Source organism: Dermacentor albipictus, chromosome 10 (genome assembly GCF_038994185.2).
Source record: "Dermacentor albipictus isolate Rhodes 1998 colony chromosome 10, USDA_Dalb.pri_finalv2, whole genome shotgun sequence".
NCBI classification, from domain to species: domain Eukaryota; kingdom Metazoa; phylum Arthropoda; class Arachnida; order Ixodida; family Ixodidae; genus Dermacentor; species Dermacentor albipictus.
In genome coordinates, this window is record NC_091830.1 from 39866996 (window position 1) to 39890468 (window position 23473).

At 47.1% G+C, this 23473-nt stretch overlaps 1 protein-coding gene across 1 annotated transcript in view; it reads right to left on the bottom strand.

The window, feature by feature from the left end:
* LOC135907328 (tenascin-X-like) overlaps positions 1–23473 on the bottom strand; it is a 104844-nt gene that overhangs the window by 3762 nt on the left and 77609 nt on the right. Inside the window, exons 28-32 of the mRNA XM_065439008.2 lie at positions 22626–22937; positions 18732–19043; positions 17803–18114; positions 6963–7283; positions 1892–2197 (exon numbers count right to left, since the gene is read on the bottom strand). Coding sequence (XP_065295080.1) covers positions 1892–2197; positions 6963–7283; positions 17803–18114; positions 18732–19043; positions 22626–22937 — 1563 coding nt within the window. The remainder of the gene's footprint in view (positions 1–1891; positions 2198–6962; positions 7284–17802; positions 18115–18731; positions 19044–22625; positions 22938–23473) is intronic.

Sequence of the window (23473 nt, forward strand, 5' to 3'; positions counted from 1 at the left end):
TTGAAGCAACTACCTCAGAAGTAAGCTTTGTTAAATACACCATATATGACGCGTTTGGAAAAGCTGTTATGTGGGAACATATACCACCGCTTAAGTAGTAACTTAGGCATTGCAACTTTCGAAAGGGCAAATCTAACGCAGAATACACAAGATATTGCAACGTTCCGCAGAATAAAAAAGGGGCGAGTTTGAGTTGTCAGGAAACGTGGGCAACGTTAATAACCATGTGGGGAAGAAAATGCCAAATGCGCTTTCTCTGGAGTGTGTTCGCACATTATTGTTGCAAATCCTCCAGAGAAGGAGCTTCGCTAAAAATTAAGCTGTGATCATGTGAAGGTTCACACGGCAATGCTGTTTCTTTTTTCTTCTAGTGCAATATTCGCCTGTAAAATATTCTTGAAAGGAATGGAGCAACAATGTTATTTGCATATCAAGTATTCTCTTCCAAGAAACAGGGAACTGCGTTAGATCATTCAGCAAATCCAATAAGGCTGTTCTGGGCTATAATTCATTTTAGTGTAAATAAACGTTTCATACGTACTAGAAGGCACTCCATTTTTCCCTCATGACATTGACAAGTACCATTTAAATAGTACATTGTCTTGCTCAGCAAGCCAGCATATTATTGGGCTCTTCTGCAATTCCGCTTTAACGACACATCTTTGTTTGGCTGTGTGATCACTGTGTGCATTATACGTTCAATGTGAGTGAAACCTTATCGGCCATTAAAGTTTCAGCAACTCTGAGTTGTTAGATGCCAAAGCATAATAACGAAGTGGAATTGACAACAACTGCAGCCTGTTTATTATCCAGCCTTCCACCCTTCCAGCCTTTCAGCTCTTGACGAGCTGCTCTAGAAAGTGTGCACCTCTTGAGCTATTGCCCCGTATTACGCTCATGAATGAGCCGGTAGCTATGAAAAGTTCAGATACACCCAGCCATCCTTCAGCATACTGTTAACTGTTACATGTGCATCTACGCTCCCCTCTAAAGATTCCTTCTGGACTTACTTCAACATGAACTATTCGTGCACTTGCAACAAACTCACAGTCTTTAGGCCACCGGGAGTCCTCTCAAATAAGTGTCGCGACGGGTTAACAATCTTTCTGAGAAGAAGCCAATCATGTACTAAATGTTCGTATGAGTCTCGCATTGTGTTGATCTACAGCAACGAGGAACCGGAAGCAGCAATGACTTAGCGAAATGCTCTTGTACAGCCGTACAAGAAGCCACAGATTCGACTCCCGTCTGCAGCAGCTACGTGGATTTGTTGATGGCCTCACTAATTTCGGTAAAGAAGTTCGGAGTGGAATAGTGACTTCCCGGCGTACCGAGGTTTGAGTGTATGATGCAAAAACAAGGTGGCCCAACAAATCTTGTACTTTCTTTAAGACCTTTTTGGACCCTGTTTTAGTTGAGTACACTTGTATCAATCAGTATATCTATGCAAATGCATATTTTATGGCAAGCTCTTCCTGTTTGCGATGCAAAAGAAGAGGCACAAGTTTGTGGAATAACAAATCGGATCTACATTTGGATAAGGGAAGGTGGCCCAGCTTCGCAAGTGATGCGCTGCTTAGCTCGAGGCCACGGCTTCAATCCCGCCAGTGGCACAAGCATTTTAAAGAAGGCGAAATACAAGAGCGTTCTCGCACTTCGATTTTGGTACAAGTTATAGAAACCCATGAGGCAAAATCCATACGAAGTCTCTCTTTCCAACTTGTCTGATAATTATATCGTGTTTTTGGCATCTAATACCCCACAATAATTATTTATTTATGCTGAAAGAATCGACCAACCGGTCTCTGGCAAGATGGTAACACAAATAGGAGCACAATATGCGCCGACTGATCGTGCTTCTCAGTGTCAACGTTGAGTGGAAAATATGTACCTTTTCCTTTCAGCAGGACGTGCGTAAGTTCGGCGCCTCTGGAAGAGCGTCTCGGAGGGCCCCTGGCGTGCGTTCTCACTCGAATCGTCACATTCGTGCATGTCTCTATTTGGTCACAAATGACAGACGTCTCATTTGCATTGATGTCGACACCCTTGTTGCAGGACACACTTATGTTGCGGCCACTGCTTTCGTCGATGAGTTCCACCGTATAATAGTCGAAGCATGCTTTGACCGGTTGCCATCTCAGTACGAAGTGGTCCAGTCCAACGGTAATCAACTGCAGGTGGGTCACATCAGGAAGGACTAGAAAAATTATAAATTGAACAGTTTTAGACACCAGTGCTCGTTAAACTCTGCATTTCAACAATAAATATGTATATTTTTGTCAGCTCTAATGTTCCAGGCAATGAAGGCTACTTTACGCTCAGCAAACCCTTCGAGCACAGGGTTATGTAAAACACTGAAACTTGCTATATTACCATGCTATTGGGGCACAGTAGAGACGGTTAAAGCAGTGAACACACGCCGCAATTGTGAGCTTGAATACCGTAGAAAAAGGCTATTCGAAATACGGGCCACTCCTGGTGTAATCGCAACGCAACATTAGTCTTTCTGGAGAACACGTCTTGGCTACACAAATGTGTTTCTTGTATCCTTTTTGTGGGAGGCTACGATGTGCCACCCTTAGCGCCGATATTTTTAGATCAGTTCACAAGACAATAGAGAGCTCTAATGATCTTTTTTTTATTCTTTACAATGTTTCTTCTAGCCTTCAACTGAACAAAAGGAAGCATGTCCAAAAGAAATGCTTCATATAAAACCGCATTATACAACGTTGCTCGACAGCGCTCACACTATGAATTTCAAGCCAATGGACAATCGAAAAATGGCAACCACAGTCGAATGCAGCACATTAGAGAATAAGAGGCCCGAAAAAATAACGCTAATATAAATTCAACTCTGTGACCTCACGTTTACAAGTTTCACCGTTGTTTGCTATAGACGCGTCGGTGGAAGTTGCTATTGCGAGCGTGAATATACGAACACTTAAGGAAAGTTTGCGTGATGGGCAACGCCGTGGTGCTATCATCGTAACGACGGCCAGGCCAAGATAAACAATGTGTTTGGCTACAACAATCACGAAGCCGAGTGGAGGCAATGTTACGCTCTGCTCCATCGACTCTTCGCGGACCATGGAAGCAATCTGGCTTCCGCTGCTGGCAAGAGCGGTGCGCATACACGCATCAGCGTCTTGATGAGGAGCTGTAAGCATATCCTACCACGATTCATACGCTGATCTGAGCGGAACGGATTGCAAACAGTCTCTGACTTGAATGGCATTGTAATCAACAGCGAATAAGATTTTCATTAACAAGTGCGCTAGTATATGTACACTCGCACACGTGAAGCGCATGCAAGCATTGTACGACAATTGCCAAGGGAAAGAGGAGTCATACGTAGCATGATCAACATACGTTAAACCAGGGAAGTCAGCCACCAAAGCGACAGCAGTTGACCGCCCATGACAGGTCAGTGTAAACGAACGGGTGCTCAAATGCTTTCTCTCTGCGAATGACTGCCATATTCAGGCTAACTGTGATTCCACAACGTATAGCGTCTTCCTCCAGCGGACTTTCCCAACCTTCCAAATATGCTTTTTGTGTCCGTGAAAGCTTCCGCACGAATGTTCGGGATAAAAACAACCGATTGATGCGGCTATTAATTTAACGGTGTTACTTGCAAGAGACCATGTCTGCTGGAATTACGAGCCACTTCCGACAAAGCCACTCCGGCCATTTTTTTTTTCAGCCTACAGCAAGCTTGTATAGGAGGTCCAACGGGCACACATGTCTTTGGAATGCTCATAGCCAATTCTCTGACTATGTCATTCAAGACAGCTTAGCCACGGAAGTAGCTGCTCTAGAAGTAGCAAACTTTCTAGTTACCCTGTTCGTGTTTGTGTCTGGGAGATTTCGTATTAATGTAAGAGACTGCAACAACGTTGGCTAAACACGGCCAGCAGCACGGAAGAAAGTTGCGGTCATTTCCAACCTACATCGCGTGTGGCAAAAACTGAATAAGAAAGAACAGCACATCGTAATTTTCTTTCGTCTCCGCACAAGCTCCCACAGCCTTCTTCTATGACCTCTCCTGCGAATACTCAACAGTTTAAGTGGAAAGCGAAGCCCTGAAACTGTTTTGCTGACTGTACCTAGAAATTTGTATGTAGTGTCTAGTGCCTGGTAGGGCCTAGTGGCAGATGCCTCAATACCACACCACAACGACACATTTCGAAGGTACCGAAGGGTAGGCAGAACATTCGCACACTGCACTGCAATCAGTGTGGCTGGGCCGTTGTTTCATTGGGCTGGGGTTGTTGCAAAGCGTCCCGGTGATTCCATAACGGTAATGGTTCAGGCTGCAGTTAACAGCAAGAATGATTGTCATTAAGCCTTCGCTTGCTTTGTCAGAGAAAAAAATACACATTTCATGAATTGGAAGTGATGGTAGATCCTTGGAATGTCCGTTTATTTTTTTAGGGAAATTCTTACTTTTTACCAGCATTTTTCGATTCGGTTTCTGTTTGGTGGTGACTCGGCAGTTTTTCTGAAATTCGCGTGTGCGAGTGTATACATATTTCCACTCTTAGTAAAAATCGTCGTTTGAAGTAAGTGTCTTCTTTTATTCTCTGTTTAACTATCGCCCATCCGTTAATGCGTTGTTTTTGCAATGGACAGCAAGCACCAAGCAAAAGTTATCCATAGCCGGTCGAAACGCACAATGTTCTCGCTTTGCAGCAAGGCAACCAACTTGCTAGTTCTTTCATTGAACACTCACAATTGCAGACGGGTTTTGCTTGGTGTGAACTTGTCTACTATCGTAGTCAATACTTCACCTTCCATCTAATGCGTCACCCAGTGTTCTGCAATCATGTGCCTAAAACACGCGAGTAGACGAGCATTTTGACAATCCGGGGCTGAGGCAATGCAGTCGCCTCTTATTGACATAAAATCCACGACCTTGAGCTTCTCTTTAAAAAAACAATACCAATCGCCCTCCTCGGCAGGCTACAATGATAACAAGTAATGAAAGAGGAATAAAAATGTCGGCAGTGTGTATGATAAATTCAGTTATGCAGGCAATAAAGTCACAGTCTCGCCCGAACTGCGATTCACTGATCGCGAAAGCAAAGTATTAGCAACAGCACGAAGCAAGTCGTGTAGCTTCATTGCTTTTGTAAATTGCAGTGAACATTGGCTTTCTAATTACATTACCAAGCATGGTGTCACTAATATATCGGGCAAACATGAGTATATCTAACTCATTGAAAGGGATAGGCTCGCTATGACGCGATGAAGAATGGCCGCAAAAGTGAGCGCATCGCCGTGCGAGCTGCCTGTGCGTCTTCACCACGAAGTGGGCACCGGAGAACACAGCGCACACGAACCCATCAGCCCTGAGCAAGCGTAGCCTTTATACGCACAACAGATTGCCGCCAAAATAGGGCACGTGTGGTCGTGTTCAGCCACTCCAATTGCTGGCTCCCCCAACTTCTATCGCGTCACTTTCTCGTCATTTCTCGTTACTTTCTCGCATCACCTCCCCACGCCCCCTTTGCACGCCTGCGCCCCACAGCCCAGCTTGCACGCACCAGGCACCGCCTCTCCCAGTCGTCATCCTTCTCGCCTCTTTCACGCACCCACAACACACGGTGTGCGGCCACGCTTATCCCACTCGCACTTTATAGCGAGAATCACGGTGACGGAGGAAATTTGTCTAAAGTGTCCATATATCGTTATCGCAACATATTAGTTGAGTGAAGTTCCACGGACACTTGATAACATTGAGTAAGAGACAAATCTTTAAGTAGTTGAACCACAGATGATCAGTGCTGAAACGCTTACATTGCTGCAGCAGAACCACTTTCAAGATACACTACCCACATACCGCTTCCATCCGATTGGGGCTGAAAGCCGCCTATGTTGCACGGCGTGTAGAGGTGAAGAGCATGCTGAGGGCAAGCTGACTGTCAATGCTTTCATTACGAATTTAGCACAGATGGGGATACTACCTTCATTGCAATTATGCGACGAAGTCAGAAGAAGTCTCTCCACTTTTTCTGCATCGACACTCACCTAAATTAATGTGCAATGTCTCCGAGCGCAAATTTATTCATACGGAGCGTAGTCGTGTGTATTGCGAGAGATCTTGCCCATCTAATTTCATTTTCATTCGCTTGCTTCAGTTCACATTCTGTTTTTCAGGCATTTATGTTGCCTCTCATGGTGGCACTGCGGTCAAATATTTCAGCTTCCAAAGGCTCGCACAACTTATGGTTTATCTTAGAGATACCCGAAAGGAAAGTACCTCGGAATAGGGTTTGCTAATTACTCTTACGCAGTCATGATAGCAATGACTGAAGTGAATTTTGTATGGATCTTTTGCAAGACAACGGACTAGAGGCGTTCATGAAGTTCGTATTTTAGGTACTACAAATTTGGAATAGGCGTGCACGATAGCTATCAAAATCAATGCACATCTCTTCATTTTCAGCATTATTTAAAGTTATTATTTTATATAATAAGGCTCTCACCGTCATGGCATCAAATTAAAGACTCAAAAAAACCTACAGCATAAGGAACTATCCGCTTTCTGCATTTGAAACGACACAGTGCAGATAAGATTCAAGCCGAGACGAAAGCAATTTATGATGACAATGCTCCAGCTTACAACACTCTCGTTAGAAGAAACCGAGAAATTCACAGCTTCCAAAGAACGTGGATGGCGAAGAGCGTGGTGGCTGACCGCCGCTCATAAGTGATGGTTGACTCACACTTCTAGTTCACTAATAGGCGAACCATGAATTCTTTAGCAAGGGATGATTTCTAGTAGTTTGCGCTGCCCCGCAGATGCTTGTTTGGCAGCTATTGCAGCAAGTTGATTTCAGTGCGGGCTTTTATTAAACTGTCACATCCAGGCCACTCATTGGAAAACAGAAAGCGTCTGGCCCCAGAAACTAAACCCATATCATTACATCATTTTGTTATGTAAAAGTAAATTACCTTACCGCTTTCAAGAATCAGTATTTCATTTAATGTGACGCCAGGCGAAGTTCGGGGAGGTGGTCCATTGATGTGGGTGCGCACTTTGAAGCCCACTTTACTACAAGGCTCGAGTTGGCTGCATGTGACTTGTGTCTGGTCCGAATGAATGATGGTGCCGTTGGCGCACGGCCCTACCAGGTCCACTCGTGCGCCACTGGTATGGCGGTCGCCATCGATGACCTCCACCCAGTAGTAGTCAAAACTACCCTTGGGTTTCTCCCAAGCAGCAGTGAAGAAATCCACACCGACGGTCACCAGGCGTAGATTCGTTACGTCAGGGGCAACTGCGACCAGGCAAAAATCATGTTTACCCACATTGATTTGGTAACTTTTACCGTGAGATTTTCTTTCGTGCGAATTATGGCAAGTAAAGTGGAAAGTTCCTAAAACTCGACGTAGACGCCATAATTCTGCGGATATAGATCACTCCTTCTAGAACATGATGTTATTAAATGTTATCGCCCGTGTCCTGTCGATGCTGTTTGTATATTTCTTTATATTGCACTACTATTGCTGCATCAAATATACATCTTGAATGACCTCTCACTTCACAAGGTTGGCGTGCATTCCACATGGCGTATTTTAATATTACTACTCTTTTTAGCGCAGTATAACTCCGCATTCTTTAAACCTGATGGTAGCGCTAAAAGGGACGAACATGCGGTGGAAAGACGACACGACCATGACGAAGCGTTCCCTCGTCGTCATGTCGTCCTTTTTAGCGCTAACATCAGTTTTAAAGAATGCATCACCAACTAGCCCAGCACCAAGTTTTATTGATAACTCCGCATATATGTCATTTTTTCTATTCCTATTGCCATCGTAGCTGTATGTATTAAACCTTCATTATCGAATACAAGCGTCTCCATCGGTGACTTATACCGTCATGACACCATGATAAAACTAATGTGTATTCACTTTGTTTACTAGTATAGCAATTGCCTTACGTCTCGTTTCACAGCTGTTTAATCATTCTCATTGCTAAAACGCCATTCTCGCACATCTTTACCAGCTCTGTAACGAATTTATTTAGGGGCACGTAGCATGCAATCGGCCATTAAAGTTTGCAGGCACGGGTTTCACCTGCAATCTGCAATCTCACAAAGCCTAGCGGCTCAAGGTTAAACTCGAAGTTTAGGTGAATTGAACTACGGGACCTACACAGGCTGCCTAGCAATCTGGCAAACCAGGATATGCTGGAAAAGTCACGCAAACTCTGATCATCTGAAAAAGCAAAGTAATTGTATGAAATATTTTTTTTAATTTCTGTGAGTAAAGTCACGCAGTAATATTCCAAAGTTGCAAACTTATCCAGATTTGTTCCCCGCAGCATAATTAATCTGCCATCGGTACTAAATGTCTGCTTTTTCTAACAAAAATTCCATTTTCAGTTCCCGTAATTACGGATTTCATTCCTAAAATACAGACAGTACTGGCATCTGGCTCAAGGAGAGTGCACACTTAGCCTCTGCATGCGCGTGGGAGACAGCGTGACCTTCCACTGAAAGTAAATTTGCTTCTGCACTGGACTTGCCAAACGCGATGCGTCTTGTGTTGTGGTCACGATGGTTGAGGTGAAGGATATTGATAGTGGCAGGGCCGAACCTGACACGAAGGTGCAGGTCAACGACGAACCGAAAGTTTTAGTTCATAGCAGAGCAATATTTCTTATTCTTGTTTTCAGATTAGCTAATGCTGCACAGTGATTGCATCATAACTCATATAAAAACGTGTTATACGCGCAGTATTTATTTCCCGTGAGTTGCGCTGTCCCACACAAGGGCCAACACACGCGGAGACCGTAGATTGATGAAGGGACAGGACATAGTACAGACCTAAAGCGAAAGCGGATAGCTCCCGGGACGGTTGCACTAATTTGTTGTTTCACACTATCAAAACAAAGTTCCCTGGACGCATATTCATTGGTTACTATAGCGGAGCTATGGAGCATAAAGAAAATCTTCCCCGATCACATAAGCTTGTGCTGCTCCGCTGAAAAAAGTCCAGGGTCTTAAGGAAATGCCCACAGGTAGCACAAATTTGGACTCTAAGCGCGAACCGCCCAGCTGGAAAATGCAATAGCAAGAATTCCGTGTCAGTTAAAGACACGTCCAGCACTCTTGCACCACTTCCGTTTTTGCGATTGCACGTGAATGCTTGCTATTTAGCGGCGGCGCCGACAAACAGTCGATCCAAGTTGACGCTTGCCATTAAAGAGCGTCTCCTATCACAGCATGCGTTACATGCCTCGTAGTTACCGAGTGGTCTCGATTTGATCGCGCACAAGCTCGAAAAACAAAAGAATACGGATGTCGAAAAACTTTTTGAACCATTATGGCGTTTCATTGCGGTGGAAAGAAACCAATCGATTATTTAGGCGTTTCCGGAAAGCGGCTTTCGGAAATCGGAGAGCGGCTTTCACAAGAAACTTACGCATTCTATAAAGATAGCTGATACCATATCGGTTTGTTTGAAACACTCCACTCGGGACGAATTATTTCTTCCGATCGAGTAGAGCATTTCTTTCTCCTAATTTAATTTAGGTGTCTTGCTGACATTAAAATAGGAGAATTCACTTTCTTTAGGTAGGTACTTTATTAAAATATAATGATGTACGCGGAAGCTTCATTTGGTCTTCTTCGTTTATAGATTCGGAGAACATGCCCGAAGCTTAAGTAACATAATACTAGTATGCACATTTCGTCGCGCACTTTGAATGCACAGGTTGCGAGGCTCGCTTGGGAGAGACAAAGATTCTCGGTAAGAGTGCCGACACGACGGCGCGCGTCAGTTTGGAAGCGTTCCACATACAGAAATATGGCAGCAGGTGCGTAAGCACCCCCTCTGTATCGCTTTTTGCTGCAGAGCTTAAATTTTTGGAAGCAACCGCTTGCTGATTTGATTGTATGTTAGTATCCCTCGCCTTTTTTCTAGTATTTTTCTAGTTTTCTTGTTTTTTGTGTCCGTTTCCGTTGACTGCCGGCACGTTCGTTCATCGATGAGCAATGTCATTTTTCCCGGTTGTATCACTCCCTTCCCCCTTCACTTCTGCCTTTCCCCTTATATGAGGCATCCGTATTCCATCAATAAATTTTAGTTCACAGTCAGCACTTGTGTTTCGTCCTTCTTACTTTGTGGATGCATGTGTGTGCACTGTTAGAATTTTTTAAGCATGCACCAACTCGCCCATAAAGAAGTTTTAATGAATCATAACAAGCATGTTGGCTTCTCATCGCAGGATAAATAAATCGAGCCCCTCGGTTCCCATTCTTCTCGTTCATTACATCACGCCGGTCCCGAATCTGGTAACACTGATGCCTTGAGGTTCATGTACAGACAACTTGCCGTCACCCAACTAGATCACGTCCTCGTGACGTCTACGGAGGGAAGGATGTTCCACATCTACCACCAAGGTTTGTGACTGGTGGCGCTGGCTAACACTCCCAGGGTTTGTCCTAGTACTAGAAACATAAGTGCCCTAGAAATAGCTTCGTGGTACCTCAGTTGGTAAGAGCACCTCACGTGTCATGAGAAGTCGTGGGTTCGTATTTCACCCCGCCCAGTTGTTTTTCATCGACTTTCATTCCCACTTATTTATTTATTTAATTGACTAATTAAGTACAAGTAATTTCTTCTACGTTTGTTCTTGGTATCTTTGTTTGCTGGCTCCTTGTGACTTTACCCAAAAGAAAACCATCGCTAAATTACGGCTACCTGTTGTAAGAAACTAAATTTGGTCTGATTGGTTGTTGTTTACTGCTCCTCTTTCACCGGTGTTTGAGAATTCCATATGGGTGGCAAGTTTCCGCTTTGTTCCCATGCTCGGGCCGTACCTTAAACACTGCCTATTGCGAATATGTACAAGCGGCTGTCGTGGCACGCATACGACCTGGTCACATGGATCAGCTAACTATAAAGAGAAAGATGGACTCCGATTCATAAATGGTACTCTAATTCTTTTTATACCAAACCCACTGACCAGGTAAATTAACAATTTTTAACCTCGTTGTATCAGTGAAGAACATCCCTATTTTGATTCTTGAAGCACGACAGACGTCACTACCAATACATTGTAAGATGCAGAGGCTATATGTGATATACTAAGACTCTAGTCACCGTTTTTAGTTACCTATAAAGGTCAAAAACACTCGATTATCGTACATGTACCAGTGCAGGAGCGCCGTGAACAAATGCTTGCGTTGTTGGGAAGCCCGCTACGCAGAAAATCTTCCCTTTTTCTACGATCCGGCTTGCTTAAAAGGCTCTTAAATTAAATCTAACGCGTCTGGCTGGGCAGACTCGCCATTTGCACGAACAGAACAACTATTTGCGCGGTTTCGTCGATGACATATTTAGTCAGTTTCATAAACTATTCCACAGCAAGGACCCCGTCGGCTTCGACGAAACAACTTGATGCGACGTGATAAACAAGAAACGTGAACGGGAAGCACGAAGCAACAGAGCAGCCGTGAACCTGGGTGTCGCAGCCATCTCTTTTTATTGAGACAATGTGGCCAGCTCAAGTAAGGGATTCTGGAGTTTCCAATAGCAAAAAACGAGGTCAGCATCTGAGCTTTTCGTCATGCAAATGCATTGCAGTGACGATGTACCCTGAATCAGTGACTACTCGGGGCAGCACTTACACAACCTTGAAGATTTCTTCCTTCGTAAAAAAATACAATACAACTTTGCACTGGTGGTACAGTGAAATGACAGAGAAGAATGGCGTCAACGAAACGACGAATGTTGTATGACGAAGTTGGCATGACGACAGAGAGATGACAAGCCTCAGATGATGGCGATAGTATGATGAACGTACCTTGACAACGTCAGCACAAATGGTGTCAGTGCCATCACGGCGAGCATAAAATGACGATGGTGCGACTAATACCGCAATAGCGTCCTCAACACTAGCCCAACCATGTCTTTGGTTCCCCTGCATCCATATCAGCGCCCGCCGCTATTCACATTAAAATCTTTCAGGGCACGCATATCGTGCAATGGTGGCAGGATCAATGCACGAGAACCAAGGAAGCTTCCAGCAGAACCCATCTCGTAACGACGGTAAACGTTATTACGATTAGCATTCAAGCCGCGACCCGCCGTGTCTGAAGGCACCTTTTTGTTGTGAAAGCAATTATATGGGCACTCCACGCGAATTGCCACTGTCGGCGTTCGCGGCGACGTCGAGCTGATGTTTTGTATAAAATCCAAGTGTGATCAAATCCTAAAGCACCCTGCGGCGCCCCATATTGTACGTGCCAGAGAACGAGCGTGAGGGTCAGCGGAGAATGGTGGTGGCTCGATCTCGCTGCTTTATCTCCAAAGCAAGGAATAACGGTGGGGAGATTCGTGCGTGCTAGGAGGGAGGAATGGGAGAGGGAAGTTAAGCGCACATCACCTCCCCTAGTACGCCCGCGACGCGGCTAAGCGCCTTGCGCGGCCGAGTATGGCCGCCCGCGCCATAATTATGAGGTAATCTGCAGTGGGTGCGAAACGTCCGGAACGGGAGATAGCCGATGGCTTCGTTTGCTGTCTGTTTTCGTGCGCCTAGGTCCTGTTGAAGAAACAGCACTCAGGGTAACTCGCTCTCCGCTGCTGTCGTTCTCCATCCCATGAGCGTTCTGACAGCGACTGCTCGCAGTCACTGAAATGTGTTCATCTTTGACTGTGTGCGCTTGACCCCATGCTTCATAATTTAGCGACTCCCCGAATGTTTACGGTACTTCATTCGGCCAATACGTTATCAACCTTACTTCATAATATCTGTACAATAATTTTCTACTGCAATCAATGATTCGTCTTTCGGCTGAAGCTGTGACGTTATTCCGCCATCGTCATTAGGTGATTACGCTTGCATCGGCTGAACGCAAAACACACCATCTTCTTGATCATGCCACTTACCTATGACACCCACTCGCCAAAGTCGGCCATTGCCATAACGGAATGCTACGACTCTATTTCGACGACGAAGTGAGGGAGGAAGAACGTGACTTTGTCCTAGTTGGTGACGAAGGCTTAAATAAGGACACTGGCATGGCGACGACTACAAATCGACAATGGTGCGACGGCCGTCTGACGACGACAGCGTGGTGACGACGGTACTAGCACTTTCGGATGACGAAGCACGAACACTGGCGACAGAACGACACCGATGGCGTCATGACAAAGCTATAACACCGACCGACCCACCGACGGACGATCGGATGACGAAGCACGAACACTGGCGACAGAACGACCCCGATGGCGTCACGACGAAGTTATAACACCGACCTACCAACCGACCGACCCACCGACCGACGATTGGATGACGAAGCACGAACACTGGCGACAGAACGACCCCGATGGCATCACGACGAAGCTATAACACCGACCGACCGACATACCGACCGACCCACCCACCGACGATCGGATGACGAAGCACGAACACTGTCGACAGAACGACCCCGATGGCGTCACGACGACGCTATAACACCGATCGACCAACCCACCGATGACCGGATGACGAAGCACGAACACTGGCGACAGAACGGCCCCGATGGCGTCACGACGAAGCTATAACACCGACCTACCAACCGACCGACCCACCGACCGACGATCGGATGACGAAGCACGAACACTGGCGACAGAACGACCCCGATGGCGTCACGACGACGCTATAACACCGACCTACCAACCGACCGACCCACCGACCGACGATCGGATGACGAAGCACGAACACTGGCGACAGAACGACCCCGATGGCGTCACGACGACGCTATAACACCGACCTACCAACCAACCGACCCACCGACCGACGATCGGATGACGAAGCACGAACACTGGCGACAGAACGACCCCGATGGCGTCACGACGACGCTATAACACCGACCTACCAACCGACCGACCCACCGACCGACGATCGGATGACGAAGCACGAACACTGGCGACAGAACGACCCCGATGGCGTCACGACGACGCTATAACACCGACCGACCAACCCACCGATGACCGGATGACGAAGCACGAACACTGGCGACAGAACGGCCCCGATGGCGTCACGACGAAGCTATAAGACCGACCTACCAACCGACCGACCCACCGACCGACGATCGGATGACGAAGCACGAACACTGGCGACAGAACGACCCCAATGGCGTCACGACGAAGCTATAACAACGACCTACCAACCGACCGACCCACCGACCGACGATCGGATGACGAAGCACGAACACTGGCGACAGAACGACCCCGATGGCGTCACGACGACGCTATAACACCGACCTACCAACCGACCGACCCACCGACCGACGATCGGATGACGAAGCACGAACACTGGCGACAGAACGACCCCGATGGCGTCACGACGACGCTATAACACCGACCTACCAACCGACCGACCCACCGACCGACGATCGGATGACGAAGCGCGAACACTGTCGACAGAACGACCCCGATGGCGTCACGACGAAGCTATAACACCGACCGACCAACCCACCGATGACCGGATGACGAAGCACGAACACTGGCGACAGAACGGCCCCGATGGCGTCACGACGAAGCTATAACACCGACCTACCAACCGACCGACCCACCCACCGACGATCGGATGACGAAGCACGAACACTGTCGACAGAACGACCCCGATGGCGTCACGACGAAGCTATAACACCGACCTACCAACCGACCGACCCACCGACCGACGATCGGATGACGAAGCACGAACACTGTCGACAGAACGACCCCGATGGCGTCACGACGAAGCTATAACACCGACCGACCAACCGACCGACCCACCGACCGACGATCGGATGACGAAGCACGAACACTGTCGACAGAACGACCCCGATGGCGTCACGACGACGCTATAACACCGACCGACCAACCCACCGATGACCGGATGACGAAGCACGAACACTGGCGACAGAACGACCCCGATGGCGTCACGACGAAGCTATAACACCGACCGACCAACCGACCGACCCACCGACCGACGATCGGATGACGAAGCACGAACACTGTCGACAGAACGACCCCGATGGCGTCACGACGAAGCTATAACACCGACCGACCAACCCACCGATGACCGGATGACGAAGCACGAACACTGGCGACAGAACGGCCCCGATGGCGTCACGGCGAAGCTATAACACCGACCTACCAACCGACCGACCCACCGACCTACGATCGGATGACGAAGCACGAACACTGGCGACAGAACGACCCCGATGGCGTCACGACGAAGCTATAACACCGACCTACCAACCGACCGACCCACCCACCGACGATCGGATGACGAAGCACGAACACTGTCGACAGAACGACCCCGATGGCGTCACGACGAAGCTATAACACCGACCGACCAACCGACCGACCCACCCACCGACGATCGGATGACGAAGCACGAACACTGTCGACAGAACGACCCCGATGGCGTCACGACGAAGCTATAACACCGACCTACCAACCGACCGACCCACCGACCGACGATCGGATGACGAAGCACGAACACTGTCGACAGAACGACCCCGATGGCGTCACGACGAAGCTATAACACCGACCGACCAACCGACCGACCCACCGACCGACGATCGGATGACGAAGCACGAACACTGTCGACAGAACGACCCCGATGGCGTCACGACGAAGCTATAACACCGACCGACCAACCCACCGATGACCGGATGACGAAGCACGAACACTGGCGACAGAACGGCCCCGATGGCGTCACGACGAAGTTATAACACCGACCTACCAACCGACCGACCCACCGACCGACGATTGGATGACGAAGCACGAACACTGGCGACAGAACGACCCCGATGGCATCACGACGAAGCTATAACACCGACCGACCGACATACCGACCGACCCACCCACCGACGATCGGATGACGAAGCACGAACACTGTCGGGAGAACGACCCCGATGGCGTCACGACGACGCTATAACACCGACCGACCAACCCACCGATTACCGGATGACGAAGCACGAACACTGGCGACAGAACGGCCCCGATGGCGTCACGACGAAGCTATAACACCGACCTACCAACCGACCGACCCACCGACCGACGATCGGATGACGAAGCACGAACACTGGCGACAGAACGACCCCGATGGCGTCACGACGAAGCTATAACACCGACCGACCAACCGACCGACCCACCGACCGACGATCGGATGACGAAGCACGAACACTGTCGACAGAACGACCCCGATGGCGTCACGACGAAGCTATAACACCGACCGACCAACCCACCGATGACCGGATGACGAAGCACGAACACTGGCGACAGAACGGCCCCGATGGCGTCACGACGAAGCTATAACACCGACCTACCAACCGACCGACCCACCGACCGACGATCGGATGACGAAGCACGAACACTGGCGACAGAACGACTCCGATGGCGTCACGACGAAGCTATAACACCGACCGACCAACCAACCGACGATCGGATGACGAAGCACGAACACTGGCGACAGAACGGCCCCGATGGCGTCACGACGACGCTATACCACCGACCGACCAACCGACTGACGACCGGATGATGAAGCACGAACACTGGTGACAGAACGGCCCCGATGGCATCACGACGAAGCTATAACACCAACCTACCAACCGACCGACCCACCGACCGACGATCGGATGACGAAGCACGAACACTGGCGACAGAACGACCCCGATGGCGTCACGACGGAGCTATAACACCGACCGACCAACCGACCGACGACCGGATGACGAAGCACGAACACTGGCGACAGAACGGCCCCGATGGCGTCACGACGAAGCTATAACACCGACCTACCAACCGACCGACCCACCGACCGACGATCGGATGACGAAGCACGAACACTGGTGACAGAACGACCCCGATGGCGTCACGACGAAGCTATAACCCGACAGCCCGCCAGACCAACAGCCCGCCAGACCGACAGCCCGCCGGCCGGCCAACCGGCAGACAGACAGACAGACAGACAGACAGACAGACAGACAGACAGACAGACAGACAGACAGACAGACAGACAGACAGACAGACACAAAATGCAGGCAGGCAGGCAGCCTCGAAGTGCCTTGATCGCATTAAAAACAATGGTATTTGGTAAAATATCAGCGCTCACAGATGATTGATTTACCATTGTGGTTTAAAGTCGGAGCAAAGTTGAGGTGCTATAAGCGATGCCAAGGCTGTGTTCGTGCAAGTAAATTTCACTACGTACCCTACACGGTGCCTAAGCGTCTATGGTGGTGTTGCGCTACTAAGCACGAGGTCGCGGGAACAAATCATGGCTGCGGCTGCCGCTTTTCCGAGAGAGGCGAAATACTAAAACGCCCGTGTACAGCACATTCGGGTCGCGTTGAAGATCCCTAGGCGGCGAATATTAAACCAGAGTCTTTCACTAGGGTGTGCCTCATATTCAGATAGTGATTTCGGCACGTGAAACCCGAGACTTCAATTCATATTTTACCACCTAGCCTTCTGAACTTTCATCTCTCATAAAGAAACTTATTTGCATTATGGTTCGATCCTAGTCTGACCACTGCTACTTGAAGTGCGGACTCCATGCCCAGAAGCATGAAGTCACAGTCGCGCAGCCAGCGAGGTCAGTATTTACCAAAGAACCCATTCATATTTTAATGCCAATGGTTTTTTACGCTGCAGGTAACCTTTTTATAGATTCAGCATAAGTTATGGAGCCTCACTAGATAACAGTTCGCTTTCCCGCACATACGAGCTCCTCTATGCCACAACGTAAATGACTCGCGAAAGTTACTATTCGCACTTTGTTTTCGTTTGTTCACATAAATAGTCGGCACTTACCAAACAAAGGTGTCCGAATTTCAGCCACCGCTGGAGGGCCATTTAAAACTTGCACACCGCATTTTGACCTTGCTGTAACTAGGACGCAGTACTTCGTGTCAACGCGGCTAATAACGTTCAGCCAGGTCTGGTGCCTTTGAACTTCGATGCAGTTGCTCATATTTGTTTCTCTTACACAAGTTTTGAACAAGCTGCATATTTTCACCACGTATCCAAGAAATGTTCCGGAAATTTTTGGCCTCGGCACCCACTGTAGACGTGTAAGGGAAGGCGATATTCCAAGCATGGTTATGTTCTTTGGCGGATCTGGGTCTGAGGAGAACAAAAGTGCACACCGTCAGTTTTTCGCTCACACACAACACAGCTGATACAGAAATCTTCATAATGCTCCAAGAGACAGAACATCTTATGACTACAACAGTTTTAAACAAAACTTTCATGAACAGTTCAAATTTCTGGAATTGTTTGAGGTTTCATTCAATGACTAGGTTGTCACAATGAAAGAAGAAAGTTGAACGGTCTTTCCCAATAGAAACTGAACGCAACTGTACTACCTACTCAATAAAATAGTATCCTCGACATTCCTCGAAATTCCTTGAAACCCTGCATAAGCTTCTGCAGCCTACCCCTTGAACCAGATTTAATATAGGTCATGATCAATGAGTGAACTTTCAAATATTGCCATAGTGGCATTCACAAACAGGCGAATACCTCAATTGTGCTTCGTTAGCAAAAATGCAGGGAGCCCCAGTGAAGCGACAAGCTTTTTTGTGTTTTTTTCAGACGTGCATGCCAATAAAAGAACTACAAATGCGAATGAAAGGGACCTTCGAAATCAAATTAAATTTCATGCACTTAGGCATTGGCTTGCGTCTTGCATACTCATTTAAAAGGACGAATTGGAAAGGAGTGATGTTGGAAATAATCACCTTCACCCGGAATGAAGATGCCTTTCAGGTCAACCCCATGGGATGTATGCTGCGGTGGTCCACTTCTGTGTGTGCGTATGTTGAAGCTAACTTTGGTGCAAGCCTCAAGATTTGTGCACATGACCTGAGTCCTTGCGGAGTGAATGATGGTTCCGCTGGCGCACGATCCAATGCGATTTTTTTTAACACTGCCACTCTCGTAAGTAACGTTGACCCAATAGTAATCGAAGCGGGTCTTCGGTCTCTCCCAGGCAATGGTGATGGAATTGTTAGCAGCGGATAGTAGGCTTAGTTTTCTTACATCCGGGAGGTCTGAAAATACCAGTATGGTTGATACAAGCAGCCACTGTTAGTCAATCCTAAACGTTCTTAAATTTAGAGATTCCAGGAAAAAAATGAGAACAGCAAACTTACATTCAGTACTATTGCGTGAGTCCCGTTTTGCAATACTCGTAGTTGTTCACTGATAACGGTGTGTAAATGCAAGCCGTATAGAGCGGTATCTATATTTTAGTTCAAGTCTGGCAGAAATTTTTTTATGTGCATGCTCTTATAAAGTATTCATAAACATTCAAAATGGCCGACTGGTGAGCTAGTCGGTATGGCATTATTCACATAGTAGCGCAGAAGCACATGGACGATAAAAGAAACCGAAAAGACGTCCTTCTTCCAGAACAAGTAAGCAAGACACATAGCCATGGTGCCAAGTTCCTCGTACTGCTAAGAAACACGACACATGAGCTTCTAGCCCTTGTGAGACGGATAAGAAACTGTGCCCCAGAAGCTGACGCTGAAAGGCGCGTCTCAGTAGATGTGTATGTTCTGAGGCGGTGTGTCTCAAGTGTCTGCACGTACGATCTGAATTCTTCAGTGTCCTACCTCAGGAAAAACTCATTGTCGTTGGTACAATCGTATAAAGAGCGTGGATTCACTGTTCCACCGAGCGGTGCTTACAATACTAAGCCAATATATGCTATGAAATCTTCATTCCTTATGCGGTATGATCTGTGCCTAGTCAAAGTAAAAAAGGAAGTGCGCAGATTGTGTGGAAGCCTTGGATTAGATGGGCTCCTTCGGGATTTGGACAAAAGCAAGAACGTTATTTTAGAATTATCCTTCACGGTGAAAATGCATAACGATGACACCCATTACCGGTTATCGTGTTTGATAGCACTTGCCGGAAAAAAAATGTTAGCATATTTTCTGCAGACAAAAGTCAAACTTCTTACAATTGACGACCCGTTTCTGATCACCAGATCTAATGACGTCAGAATTTTTTAACAACGATGTCAAGGGCAGCTTCAGTTCTTTTTCTCTGGCCATCAAGGACTCATTCTATCTCATTAGACGAACTGATTTCCTCTTGTGTGTCAAAAAACTATTGACACTCATGGTGTAGTGAAGTTCGAGAATGAAATAGATCTTGCTCCCGGAAATTTTTACAGCTGCTCAACTTTCATCTTTCGTTGACTTTCGCCTCTTGGCGTGATTCAGACTTGTTGCAGAACACAAGCGTTTCCACAGGTTACTCCATCGCACCTTGTTTGAGAGACTTGTTCCTGACCCACCAGGAGAGGAGAGTGTGCTCTCGTTTGGAAGGACCAGGAATAGCAAATATATTCCAGTATGTTGACGACTACTTAGTTTTATTAAACTGTTACAAATGTTTGCCTGCCGCCGCGCTGCTTGCGCTGTTTGAATAAATGCCTCAGGCAACATCTTGTAACGACTGAAACACCCGTTCGCGGAGCTAGCGGGTTCTTGTATGCCACCCTCACATTTGCTAGCAAACAGGCGCGTTGGTTTTACAAGCCGACAAGCAATGAACACATCCTTGCATACCCATCAGCTCATTAAAAGCTTGTCAAGTTATCATTCTGTGTATCTAAAACTTCCTTTTGAAGTACTGCCCGCACTTGGTCCTCAGAAGTTTTGAGTACAGAGACTCACATCTGTTAGACGCCGGTTACCCGTTGCATGTGTTGACCGCAGTGGCAGGCAGCATTCTTTAGAAATATAAGAACGAAATTCCTAATGCCACTGACCAGGTGACGGAAGTAAAAAGAAATCTTCTTGCCCTACCTACGCAAGATTAGTCACAATCTGAAAAATATCGGGAAACGTGTCAGTGTAGCTCTCGCGTTGCCTGCCCCTTTGAAGTTGGCTCCTTTGTGCACGATGGTAAACGAGGACACGCGCAAACCTCGGGTTTAAGACAAAACGCACAGCAAACCATTTGTTTCTTGTATTGAATGAATCGTTTACTGCATCAGGTTGCACCGTGGCAAAAAGTATGCGGGACTGACGAGCAGGTTCATTAACGAGTGATTTCGTGAGCACAGGTATAACGTTGAAATCTAGCCTTATCAGGCAACCTGACAACACTCACTTTGTTAGCGCTGTATCTTGTCTGTTTCTTTCCTCGTCCATATGCTTCTACACTACTGTGTAAATATTATAATATAGCGCCTCATGCCAATAGGACGGAACGCAAATGATAGCGGTGGCAGCAATGAGACTGATTTTTCTAGATACCTTAAATAATCGAACCTCGATTGCTTGCAGCCTTGCCACGCTAGCTGCTGAAGCACTAATCGTTGCTGCATGCCAGTTGCGTCGCATTGCTTTTTGGGGTTTTCCCTCGTATTCAACTGGAATGGTGTATTTTCATAGGTAAAAGCCACACGCACAAACTTCCCCAAGCCGTAGATGCTAATTAGGTGTTTTGGTACACAGCTGCTGTTTCTGCTATATTGCTACAATGCCTCAACGCAGAAACAACAGCTCGATGTCCTGAAAGGGCTCATAAACTTCTTGCAATACAGTGGTCCATAATTGATGCTCTGAAAAACCTTGGCTGTTCACACTCATTTCGCCCTAATCATTATCACTTTTCTCTCCTTTTTTACTCCCTTTCTCAAATGCTGAGTGGCAATTCAGAACTGATTCTGGCGACCTCAAAGTTTTTCTATCATACCGGTCCTTCTCCTTCCCTCGACCACAAACATTTAATTTAAATGACAAAAAGTTCTATGTTCACGGCAAATAATTTTTTTCTTTAAAAACGCATTTCAGACGGTAAATAACTGTGGTGCCACATTCTGTTCACTGAGGCTACCACCGCCGGCATAAGCGCCCTCCGGCACTGCACCCTCACTGGATGGGAAAGAACATCACCAACAAAGCCTTTACAAACAGCACCTGTACGGAAACTATGAGCTATGCGCCCCATAATATTGGGGATACAAAAATTGCCTGTTTTATAGTAGTAGCTGAAAGCATTGACTGACGCGGGATGAATAACCACAAGTGGCTAACACAGCTGGATAACTTTTCGGTACTTGATTTTTTTTGTCGCTCGCTGGTGATTACCTGGAATACCAGGACTATCAGCAGCTCTGTGCACTTAGTAATAGTATAAATACCAACCAGCCCAGTCGCACACTTTGATACCAGGGCGCAGTATTTGCAGACCCGTGGACCAATGGCGCATTGCACCGCAATACAAATGTATTGGCGGAGAGTAGTGTTCCACAACGTCCTATTTATTAGCCAATGAGCGCTGAGCATTTCAGCATGCTGTGAGTTGTGCAATCATTGCACTCAACAAATGAGTCACTCCGGAGGTTCGCAGGCAATCGCTACTCTACTTGCTGAGGATAACCTCACTAGCAAATGACTGCGCTTCAGAATATACCACCATGACAGGCTTCCCATCTCACGAAAAAGTTACTTTTCAGCGCTACATATAACATTTTCGCTAAGCCAACAGAAACAATTCTAGAGGGGGCGATGTAAATGCAAAGGCTCTCTAAAGTCGCTCTGCTGTGTCACCTAATTCTTTTTATGGTCCTAAAAATTTACCAATTCATTCTCGCAAACGCGAACACTTACGCAGCAAAGGTGTCCTGATTTCTGCTACCGCTGGAAGACTGTTCAGAACCAGTTCGCCACATTGGGCGCTTCCTGCGACAAGAACACAGTACTTGGTGTCGACTGTGCTGTGAAAATCTAACCCATTGTCCTGCGTTTGAAGCTCGGTGCAGCCGCTCATGCTTTCCTGGGTACCGCAAGACTTGAAGGTGTCGCATATTTTAACCGTGTAGGCTAGAAATCTTCCAAACACTCTTGCCGGCGGATCCCATTGAAGGCGTGTGAGCGATGGTGATTTCCCCAGTGTGGTGATGTTCTTTGGTGAATCCGGTTCTGAGCAGCAGGAAAGTACACATCATTACGTCAACCACTGAAACCATTCGAAGCTTGTAACAAATTTGAGAATACTTGAAAACATGTTGTGTAATGTGGGCACGTGAGCCGTGCAGACAAACCTAACATTCTGCACTCCATTGATTCCTAAAGTTCGCATCATTATAATGAATTAGTGGGTTTGTCATTGAATGAGTGTCCGCTAGTGCCATAAAAAGCAAGCGTTGACAATCATTTTTGTTTAAAATTATAGGGAAATTGAGCGAAGATATATCTTCCACATGCCTTGATTTCGTACAAAAGTTTTGCAAAGGAATACATTAAAAAATATCGCCGACACCAAACCAGAATTAACGAACGTTCAGCTCGTAGTGCGTTCCCACTAGCTCTGCATGATAGGCATATTACGATTATATTACCATGATAGGCATATTACCATTACCATTAAAATGCATACAGATCATTAGTGATCGAGGCGCCAACATTTGTTAAATCTTCACAAACTCTTGCGAACTTTATGTTTTCTTAAGATAAAA